Source organism: Semicossyphus pulcher, unplaced genomic scaffold (genome assembly GCF_022749685.1).
Source record: "Semicossyphus pulcher isolate SPU_LCO1_2020_fin unplaced genomic scaffold, fSemPul1.0.p SCAF_19, whole genome shotgun sequence".
NCBI lineage: Eukaryota > Metazoa > Chordata > Actinopteri > Labriformes > Labridae > Semicossyphus > Semicossyphus pulcher.
The window spans coordinates 12,575,001-12,586,394 of NW_027211692.1; the positions used below are offsets into that span (position 1 = coordinate 12,575,001).

The 11,394-nt window shown below is 41.9% G+C and overlaps 2 protein-coding genes across 2 annotated transcripts in view; both read left to right on the plus strand.

The window, feature by feature from the left end:
• The window catches only part of nmd3 (NMD3 ribosome export adaptor), a 13,698-nt gene extending 8,548 nt beyond the window's left edge, over positions 1–5,150 (plus strand). The window contains exons 11-16 of the mRNA XM_069668647.1: positions 2,046–2,191; positions 2,538–2,650; positions 2,737–2,809; positions 3,025–3,131; positions 4,321–4,391; positions 4,607–5,150. Of these exons, the coding sequence (XP_069524748.1) occupies positions 2,046–2,191; positions 2,538–2,650; positions 2,737–2,809; positions 3,025–3,131; positions 4,321–4,391; positions 4,607–4,740 (644 nt within the window). The 3' untranslated portion in view covers positions 4,741–5,150. The remainder of the gene's footprint in view (positions 1–2,045; positions 2,192–2,537; positions 2,651–2,736; positions 2,810–3,024; positions 3,132–4,320; positions 4,392–4,606) is intronic.
• Positions 5,151–7,705: 2,555 nt separating this feature from the next.
• sptssb (serine palmitoyltransferase, small subunit B) lies at positions 7,706–11,394 on the plus strand. The gene is made up of 2 exons (XM_069668759.1): positions 7,706–7,794; positions 8,949–11,394. Exon 2 carries the CDS (start codon positions 8,957–8,959, stop codon positions 9,197–9,199), a length of 243 nt encoding a protein of 80 aa, XP_069524860.1. The 5' UTR covers positions 7,706–7,794; positions 8,949–8,956; the 3' UTR covers positions 9,200–11,394.

Sequence of the window (11,394 nt, forward strand, 5' to 3'; positions counted from 1 at the left end):
CTTTTAAACAATAAAAACGTGTAAAAAAGTTATGTAATTTTCATTTGAAACACATTTCAAAACACACACAAATTAAAGCCTAGCGTCTGGTTTAGCCATGTGGATTTTGAAATCCTGATAGCTACCGGTGTGGCAGTTGAACACAGCCTACGGTAACGTTGATTGTTGTGAGGACGGCAGCTGCACTAGCGATCATGGTTGCGCATGTCAGTGACCAAGCTTTAGCTAGATTTTATTACACATTCTGATTGGTTAATTACGGCATTCCAAGGTCTGCTATTTCTCAATAACCGACTGTTGCTATGAAGAACAGACCGTTGCTATGAAGAACAGACCGTTGCAAGGGATGCGACTCTAATCACACGATTAGGAGGACTAACTGTAATCATATCAATCCGCTGAAAGAAGCCCGGTACATTTGATGACGTTTTGTTTACCGAGGGAAAAAAGAAAAGAGACAAACAGTGGAGAGAAACGATGCAAACACTGAAGGCTACGACAGAGAGATCTACAAAACTGAAGACGGCACATGAAGTAAACATTAAACAGAACACAGTACGGGATATGGCGGTGTTTAAAGACGGTGAATGGAAAAGAAAATGTCAACCAACCTCTGACAGTGGCGAGACAGAAAACCGCAGTCACTTGCTACGGTGCTTCCTGCTCCGCGTGCATCGTGTCTTAAATGTTTCCATTTAATGCGAGTAATATTAGCTCGGTTAGCTAAGGCTGCAGAGTTAACCGTTGCTATGGACGCAGCTCTCACTGTGAGTGTAACGGACTATTTTAAAACGGAAAACTAAAATATGATCATTTTTAAATTAATAAAATCATTTCCAATTAATATATTGTGTCAAATAATTGATTTCGAAAGTAGAAAGCTGTGTAATAAGCGGGTTAATGCAGGGTGAGAGGAGACCTGCCCTGCTCCCCCTGTTGGGGTTCCATTCCGCGATAACTTGCTCACTGTACATTATGCCTTACATAGCGCCATCGTCAGGATAAAATACTGTAACACAATAAAATACCTCTCTGCATTTTATAAAGGTATATTGGTCCCATCTGTGTATAGGATGCAGCCCACTTTTTAGTCCTGTTAGTCTTCTCTTTGACTAATCACTGACACTTTATTTGATGTAATTTCTTCAGTTACCTTTTGTGATATCTGCTACAGGTTTTGCACATTCATGCATTTGTGTGTTTTGAGCGTTGAAGAAAAAAAAAAACGAAATCCAAAACATTTCCTGTACATCACCATGGTGATGGAAACCCTTCAATGCTGCATAAAACCGACCCCAGTCTGCTTACCACATGTTCATCACAGCCGTCTCCACTCAGCAGCCCCACTGCGCGCCCAGTCACGGCACAGAGCAAAAATAAAAGAGATATTTTTAGTTCACATTACGCATGCTGTCATAGCAGAGTCGGCTCATTTAGAGGGATTTATAATCAATACAAGTCTGGTGACAATTAGTGATGATGTGTTTCCTCTTGTTATCTGCTGTAATCACTCATTATGTGAGAGTCTGAGACGCTGCGATGCACATTCCTGACATTTTGGAAGCGACACACACGTTTTTAATTACTCTTCAAAGAGCAGGCTATTTTTGCTGTAGAAAGTTTTTTTAAGCAGGCTGAGGAGCAGAAAGCGCCTCGAGGCTGAGCTCTGCTCTGCAGATTTGAGGCTGCAGTCGCCAATTAACTCCGGGATTAAAAATATTTGTGTTGCTGTTTGTCTGCTTGCTCAGTTTAGTTAACACATCACACTGTCTGGTTTATTTGAAAGAAAAACATATTGACAGATTAATCAGATTGATAGTTTGAGTATGTATAAGGCTTTTAGGAAAAGGAGCTTAGAATATACTGAAGTTTTTAGAAATATCTAAAGGCATCAAATGTATCATGAGTGACTCATTTCTGAAAAAGCCAGATGAAATTCAGATTTTCCAAGTTCTTTTCAAGGCTTTATATAATTTGTGGGTTTGGATGTCCACTTTAATGACTAGAACTTTCAGTAATAAAAACATATTAATCTGATTCCCCAGTTGCTGAGGTGGATGGGAACACATACTGGCGAAATCCCTTCTACAGCCTCTGCAACCCGCGTCAGCTGGAGGAGTTCATCGTTATGGACACCGAAACCATCCGAGACCAGAAGCTGGGTGCTGGAGCCGGCACGAGGTCCAATAAGGTGAGAGTGTGTGTGTGTGTGTGTGTGTGTATTGTTGCAGAACAGATTGCATTATAGAGGGAACATTGCTTTTCTTCTGGAAGCAAAATCAATAGCACACCATTACATTATCCCTGTATGCACGATTCAGGCCAAAAAGACAGCAACACACAGGAGTGTTTGTTCGGATGGTTCGGGGAATGAGGTTTGTAGGGATGCTGTTCGCTCTCTCTTCCCTCCGTCTGAATGTTGCATTAGTATCGATGCATCTGTCTGAACAAATTGGAGGAAAAAGAACAAGAGTAATGTTGTTTCAGTGGCCACAAACAACATTTATATTCCCTCTGTCTGTGTGTGTGTGTTGCAGCACACTCTGGCTGAGGTGTGGGTTCAGAAAACTTCAGAGTTGGACACGAGTCAGCAGTATCACTGTCGAACATTCCTGGGACACCTGCTCAACATCGGAGATCTGGTGATGGGGTGAGTGTTGGGGATGGATGATGTTCAGATTTAAGTCAGGCTGGCAGGAAAGAGATTTAACGGCACATTTACGTTTCATCCCGCAGGTTCGACTTTGCCAATTCCAACGTCAACGATGAGCACCTGAATAAGATGAACCCTCACCACGTCCCTGATGTGGTAAGACTCGCCTGCACTTCACTGAACATCTCTGGGCTTCAGATCCTGCCTGAAGTAGTAGTGCTGTCCACTTGATTCACACTGCCCTCTAGTGGCAGCATAAAATACTGACTGCACAAAAAGTCCCACATTCCTGCATAGCATTACATAAAGGAATGTGGAAAATATGCTGCAGTGTTTTTTAATGTGTAACACCTGACTGTGTAACGTCTAAGGTGCTGATCAAGAAGAGCTACGACCGCACCCGGAGGGTGAAGCGCAGGAACTGGAAGCTGCAGGAGATGGCCAAAGACCGCGAGGGCATGGACACCGATGATGAGAGGTAGGAGAGTTTCACAATCCTCACAAACATCCGACATGTATCCAAAACAGCTCTGCAGAAACAACAGGCTGTCATCTTTAAAGGACAAGGCTGCTGTCACTGCTCTGCCATGTCTACGTCAACTTGAAACTTGAATCTAAAATATTAGTCAGGAATATATACTTTTATTTTGGCACAAAGGTTAAATAATTTGCTTAAACAGCTGAGCACTGTAGTTTTAAGCAAAGGTTACTTAAACAGGAGTAAATGTTTAATTTGTTAGGGACTATTTTCAGACGTGGAGTAATACATATTTGATCATCTAGTGGCTATTTACCCAATTTAGCATGTGTTATTGTGTTCTAATGTTTGTAAAAAGTTGTATATAAATACTGGTAGAATGATTCACCACTAGGGTCTGTATTGTGTTGGTGTAATTGGTCACATGATAAGGTCAGGTGTTTAAAGGTTAAGGGGAATAGGAAGTTAGTTGGGCATAGGTGTTGGGAACACACGGTTCTTACCGTAAGCTTGTAAGCACTTAAACGTAACAGGATGATACGGGATCTGTATCATCATTTCATCTCATCAAATTAATTTTCTGTTTGTTATGGATACACGTCAAGACCTTCCTACACACCTATGCAAGTGACTAAGTTAGAACAGTGGAACTTTGGATGGTCACTACTCGTGTGTTTGTGGTATTTATTCAACTTACATTACAGACCTGTCACCCAGTGAAACTGTGTGGCTCATTTATGTGTTCTAATAGTTGATGGACAATAATGGAGCTCTATGGCACAAAGGATGAAGCTACATCAGGCTCTGGCTGCATAAACCATACTTAATAGCAGTATCATTTCATGTTGGTTTTGCTCTTTCAAAAGAGTTTCTTGACAATAAGGAAAATCTGGAATGTCCCTAGTTTTGGGAGTGTTTGGAAAACCCTGTATCCACTTGCATGTGTATACATTTAGAACACCTTGTCCGGAGAAAATATGGACTAAAATGAAATAAAAATAGTTTTATCCTCTACAAAATAAAAAGTTTATCTCTGCACTAATGGCTTTAGCGCAGGACATAATGGAAAACACTTAAGATTCCCTGGAATGGTGACTAAGATCATTACATTGTCTTGGTTAGTAAGAGAAAATATATCCTGTAAATATGTTTTTTTTCTCAGTAATGAAACCTGTTTTTCTGTCTTCAGACAATACCAGGACTTCCTGGAGGACCTGGAGGAGGACGAGACTCTGAGGAAGAATGTCAACATCTTCAGAGGTGAGCAGCCGGACACTGCAGACTTCTCACTGCACCAGAACCCCCACAGACTGCAGCCTCTTTTCTCCACATGTTTATGTTTCCAGTGCTGCAGCTCATACAGCTTATTTACAGTCGATGGCTGCTTAGGTGCTGATAGATGTAGTGTCACACAGTAAATCATAGATGATGTATTGGATAGTTAATGAACAGATGTGGATTTGTTTTTACTTCAGATGCATCAAAGATCCCGGTGGAGAGCGACACTGATGATGACGGAGCACCTCGTATCTCGCTGATGGAGATGCTGGAGGAGCTCAGCCTGTCGGACGCTACAGGAGGAGAGGGCGCCGACATGATGACGGAGTAGCCTTCTGTCGCTCTGCCTGTTTGACACTGACCGCTGATGTGTCAAATACAGCACCAACCAATGATGCAGTGTTTGCAATTACACACGTATGAACTGATTGAGGACTGATTGAACCTTTGACTAATAATGTTACATACTAAATAAAACACAGCTCATCAGACTGTGGTCTAATGACTCATTACATTTCAAACCCATATCCTGTGTTATAGGTTATAATGGAATTTTTTACACTGATCCTTTACGTCGTCCATCTCATCAGTCGATTTCTATACCGACATTGGGCCTACAAAATCAAGACTTTCAGATGCGTATAAAGAATTATTTTCCACTTTTAATGTTACATTTTGAAGTGGTGTGGAAATCGAGTGCTCCAAGTTCACTTTGTCAAAATAAAAATCCCTATGCAAACTTTTCAGAGATATTTTCTGCTTGTAAAAGACATCTGTGTCTCTACTTCATACTTCAGTCTCATTCAGTGCAGTTTGAAGCACACACTAACTTTTGAAAGACATTTTGTCCTCCTTAAACATAATACTTATTTTCAGTTTTTAGAGACTACTCAAAAATATATTGCATGTAGTTTGCATAACATCTGCTGTGAGGAAACTCAATTATATCTCTATTCTAGTGTGAACAAGCCTGAATGGAGTCGTTGTGATTACTTTGCTGTACACATCCACCAGAGGGGAGTAATGCATTCAAACAGCCTCACTTGCAGTAAACTAGGTCCAGCCTGTTTATGTTCTCATTTGGCTAACATAGGAAATATTAAAATCCTCACCCAGCTGCACCACATTTTCATCCAGAGAGAGAGAGAGCTGCATGTGCTCTGTTACAGTCTAAAGCTGGAGATACAAACGTTAAGCTGCTCTGAATAACAGTCATGTCCTCGTATGATCTGCAGTGATGTGCCACTGATTGGATGTGCAAACAACTCCACCCTGTCCCCATTCATGCTCTGTAATAACAAATACACAGATCCAAACTTCAGCCAAGCTAGATTCCACTCTTTGTCTGGACTTAAACAAGTTAAGTCTATAAAAGTCTTAAGAAAAATAATAGATTTGATTGATTTTCTTTCTTCGTGTAGGTCTTAATCTTACTACATACAGCTCGCAGGGATGCGGTATTTAAGGATAAAATACACAGACTGAACATTATAAAATACATTTACAACAAGCAACTTTATGGCAACTTTCAAAAAAGTTGGAGGGTTTATGTGAGATGATCATTTTGCAAATTTAAAACCATGCAGTTTGCTCACACACAGCAGCTTTTCAACTTTAAAACCAAACCATAATTCAGAGTTAAAGAGTTTATCTGTCACCGGGGTCGTCGTGGCCATGCACACCTGCTAACTTGACGTTTTATGTAATCTAACACACCAGAGGAATGTGCGTATCACAGGCTGTGTTAGCATACGTGTGACAAGCGTCTTATTCTAACAAGTCAAAGGAGGCCCAGTCTTGTTTTCCACACACCTGAGCTGCTTGTTAACTGTAATCAGATCTACTTGGGAAAGTGAATGAGTTGAATCCCCTCTGGGTGTTTATGTGTGTGCAGGTAGGTGGGTGGGGGCAACAATGTAGAGCAAGGGTTCTTTTTTCCATCATTGCCCTCCTGTTGACCTGATTTTCTCACCATCTTTACCTAAATGTGTCATTTTGACACAAATGCTTTACATTAAGCCCTAATTTCTACTTTTACTCTCACCTTCCAAGTAGACCTATAAGAGGACCACTGATATTTTGTTGGAGCTTTGATTCTCAGCAACACCTGAGCAATCTGAGGCTGGTTTTTCTGACATCATTTGGTTGTGGATATTTAAACTAAAAAAAGCTGTCTATTATGTGCAAGGGGAAATGTTTTAAAGCGATATGTCTGGCATTTCAAACATGGAGTGTATCAATGCGCAACTCTTGCGCCACAGCGGCTCTGCCCGTGTTTACACATCAATAATGCATGATGTTGTCAAGAGCAAGAACTGAGCAAGTCAGCAACCGTGAGGCAGACGGGAGATACGATTACTTAACTGTCTGATTACCACAAAACAATGAGACAATTTCATAGGTTATACTTTGTATTTTTTTTAGTTGTGACATGGTTTGTGCATTTTGTCTCCTGGCTGTCCAGTGTGAAGGCAGCATTCAGGATTCAAAGTGAATCCGGAAGCGTTTTTGTGTAGGCATGGTACTTGAAGAGAAGGGAGACGAAGTTAATACTTTTTTGAATGTAGCCTATGTTTTGTATCTTGGTGTGCGTGTATCACCGTTGCTGCTGCAGTTAGTTAAGTCGATTGGAAGTGCGCAATTTGACTATGGATTTAAGACCTGACAAGTCGAACCTCAGTCAGTATATCTTTATAGCACACATGCAAGAGAAAGATGTCGGTTCTTTTATTCACCAAAGTCACTTTACGATCGTTCCTAAAATACAACATGCACTGCTGTGGTCTTATTAAACAGTCTGTGAATATTACTTTTTTCATATTTGATAATCCACATAGTAAACTACAACATCCATACACTGCAGAAGTCCGTACCACTGTGCTGTCTGCGCTGTCTCTGCTTGTTTTGCTTCTGCTGCTGCTGCCTACGTCAGAGGCGGTGCTGCGGCACCACCATGCTGCAGCAGCATGGTGAAGGATGCGCAGAAGGATGCGACAGCCTTAAGAAACTTTAAAGACGCTGCAAAAAGCAACGGACTTTACGTGGCTGAATTAGATGACACCGAGATCTTTGCCTCAGATACGAGGACGGTTTTTTTTATTTTTCGCTTTTGCTGCGTAAACACGCACCGACCTGCGCATTCTCTGCACCTGCATGATCCCTGGGCCAGGTGAGTCGGGAGTGTAAGCACGAGTAGTGGGTGTGGCGTCATTCTCACAGTCTGTATGACCCACTACATATAGGCCAGTGGCAAACTAGCGAGGCAGCTTTTTTCGTTTACACAAAGCAGCGAAGCAGCAGAGGGACGCGGGCTGTTGCCTTTAGCTCACCCTGGTGTTATCTTCATCATTAGTGTAATCCAGGAGATCTCACGGCGGCTGCCAAGGTGAGTCAATGTACGTTTACCGTTATACACAATACAGAGCTCATATAGTCCCTCTAAAATGATGTCTATTAATAATCTCAAGAATCTGAGAAGTAGGCTACTGATGAAATGTAATTGTTTCTATCTGCAGATGATAATCTGGACCGGAAGTTAACTTTTTATGAGCCAAACGTCTTGATTAATAATTATAACAAGAAATTTTAGGGTGCCATCCAAACTCTGTTCAAAAAAAGCTGGTTAAATAAAGCTACACAACTGTTTTTTTGCAAGAGCAACAGGGTTCCTTCTGTTTTATCTACATATGTTCAAATTAATTTGATTGCATCCTGTAGATAGCTGGCATGTATTAAAAAATTACCCTGTTTTCCCTTTTCTCTCTGAAGTATATGCTAAAAGCCAGGTGAGTGCACCTGCACTTCTAGCGCACCTGTTGGCCCCGCCCCCTACCCGTGCAGCAGGAACTCTTCCAACCTGCAGCTATGTAAACCTTACGTCAAATAAACACAAAGCTTTTATCAGATGTTTGAAAAGCTATCCATGCAAGAAGGCTTAACAATGCATTATAATGTATCTGTTTTGCATGCATGTTGTGCCCTGTGCTGTACGTTCAGCAGGGATGGAAAACTGTTCATTACCCTCCTCTCCTCGTATACCATAAACCTATGTATTAGTGTCCCATGTGTGGCAACATATGTGTGCTAAGAAACAGGAGAGGACTGTTATCTCCAGGGGGAATTTATTTTCATGTTTCTCGCACCACTCTACTGAATCCTATAAGACCCTCAGCTCCTTTGAGGCTGGCCTGATTGCCTCCTCAGGACTCTGTGTGGATTTGGAGGGGCCTGGAGGGGTAATTAATAAATACACGAGCACAGGGACTATTATTTTTATTTAAGGATCATTATCCATCGTGGTTACACTGTTGGTAAACAATGGGCAGGACTTATCTCTATGGAGAGTACAGTGTTGTTAATGCAAGAGTTAGAAAATATAAAGGAATTTTTCCTCGGTGAATGTAACAGCTAAAACAACTCAATTATTCTCCTAATCATTCTCCTCCATTCCTCTGTCTTCTTCTGCTTTTATCCTCCTTCACGTCTCTTTCTTACAATCTGAATCTCACCACACTCCACCGCCATCTCCCTTCTTCGCAGCTTGCAAGATGACCTTCAAGAACCTGTGGGAGTACCTGGCCTGGCTGTACTACCAGTACCTGCTCATCACCGGCATCTACGTCCTGGAGCCGTGGGAGAAGTCCATCTTCAACTCCATCCTCTTCTCCGCCATCGCCATGGTAATCTACACCTCATATGTCTTTGTGCCCATCCACGTGCGTCTGGCACTGGAGTTTTTCTCGGGGATCTTTGGCGGGCAGCCTGAGAGCACCATGACCCTCATGAACTAAAAGAAGGAGGGGATATGGGGGGAAAGAGGCTGGATTATTAGCATGAGGTCCAAATTATTTCCTGCTCCTGGAGTACCTCTCTCTCCTGTAAAACTGAAAACATGAAGATCTTAATGGAACGATCTGGAAATCAGAGCCTTACTATCTTCTTTACATCCCAAACCCTCTGGCCTTACCCCACGGTATTAGACACATGACTGTGCATTACTTTCACCACCGCGCTGTGAAACGTCTTGTCAAATGTTGTTTGTCCTTTTCTTGCTTTTCCCACCACACGTCCTGTATGAGTGCATCCGACCCCAGGGTGTTTGCATGATGAGGCCATAGGTTGGTAGCTAGTGTATTTGCATGCTCGTCTCACTACAAGTTACTACTAGACTTGTCTCTTTCCATGATGATTTGAAGCTACAGTCCTTTAATGGGCCACCCCAGCGATTTAGTTTGGTGGGACAGATTAAAAAAATAGGGCTCATAATTTAAGCAGCAGAGGCAAAAATATCCTGATTTTTAGTCTTGATTCAAAACCCTACAAAACCTGATCCTACATTTCCCATAATCCCTCCTCTACAAGTTTATAACAGAGCTTCTTGTAGCCTCCAAGCCCAGACTAAAATAACGCTGATGGCGTTTCCAGGATTATTTTTCAGACTAAGGCTGTGTCTGAAATCACTTTTATTTACTATACAGTGCACTTTATTAACCCATGGGCACTTATAGGGCCTAATTTTTGGTTATGCAATGAATATTGCCCTCACAAATTCAGAATGAAAAAGGTTGCGTCTATGGTAAACACTAGCTTCCGCTGACTAGTTCAAAGTTTAATCCAAAAGGAAACTGGACTGGGGTGAAGGTCTTGAAGACATCCAGTCCAGCTGCCTTTTGGATTAAACTTTGAATTACCATGGATGAATTTCACAGCAGGGGCGGAACCAGAGGGGTGGCCTGGGCCCCCCATTGGCCACCCCAGATGCCACCCCAAAAATCCTAAACTATGATTGGCTATTTACCTGGTCAGAGGCGGGAGTTATACTGTTTTGTATTACATTAGTTGAGCCAGTTGAGCCACCCCGGATCCGCCCCTGCTTCACAGACACTCTGCATACTACCCTGCAATGCAATGTGTTGCATTTTATGTGGAAATTGCTGATCACTAAAAGTAAACTTCTGAGCGTTTATTGAGTAAGGATCAAAGGAATTAGCGAGCGATTATAGACACAGCCTTGTACAACTTTTATCATGGGTTGAATAGGACTCTATGTGAAAATCTGATTGGCTGATTGCCCCTTTAAGTATTTGTTTCTTTATCTGCTGCATTCGTGGCGCCATGTTATCCCTCATTGTGAATTGCTCTCTGATCAAACTGGAGTTATTACTCCGCCCAACAATCCTAACATGCACTCATTTACTGGTCGATCTATGGTTTTGTATCGGGACCACTATCACCTTCTGTAGTTGCCATTCTGCACTGCGATGAACTGTCAGCATGCATTGCACATTTCAAATCACTGTAGCTGCTCTGCGAAGAGAGAGTCGATGTAAACGCCCAAGCTATGCCAATAATTTTATAGAAAGTCACAGTGTTTTTAACTGTTGGTATGTCAGGAAGGTGTGCTCGGCGCTGAGCATGTGCAAATATTGATACAACACACCTTTGCGTTTTAGGCTTGGCTTTATTAATAACATGGCTTCACTTAATCACCAGCGCCGGAGCTCCAAGCTGGCACTTAATGTAAAGCAAAGCCGACCCTGTCTTCTTCACCTATAGTGGATCTATAGAGAAGAAACGTGCGAGAGAACGAGTCCTAGTGTATCTGGTAGTCGTCGTGAGCATAGCGCTTAGTTGTGTGTTTAAGATCACCTTTGATTGTTTGTGCTTTGGGTCAAGGGCTCGCTGATCACAGTCTAATCATGATCTCTAAGTTAACTTTATTTATAAGGAATTATATATTTATATACACTGGTAAATGCTTGGCTGGTTACAATGTCAATTACCAAACGTCTGTGATTATTTATATCTGTGTTCTCTTGTGGCCATCAATGAAACAACACGCCAAGTGCTTTTATATCGTTCCCAGTTTGTCATTCCATTTCGCTTGCCGTAGACATTTCCTGTACAGAGTATGAAGCTCTCTCTGGGAGGCTTTTTTTCTCCACCAAAATGTATGTTATATTTCTACATGATAGCAACACGTCAC

Excerpts from the sequence above, each read along its gene's own strand:
- sptssb (XM_069668759.1), top strand. The coding sequence starts at position 8,957 with ATGACCTTCAAGAACCTGTGGGAGTACCTGGCCTGGCTGTACTACCAG.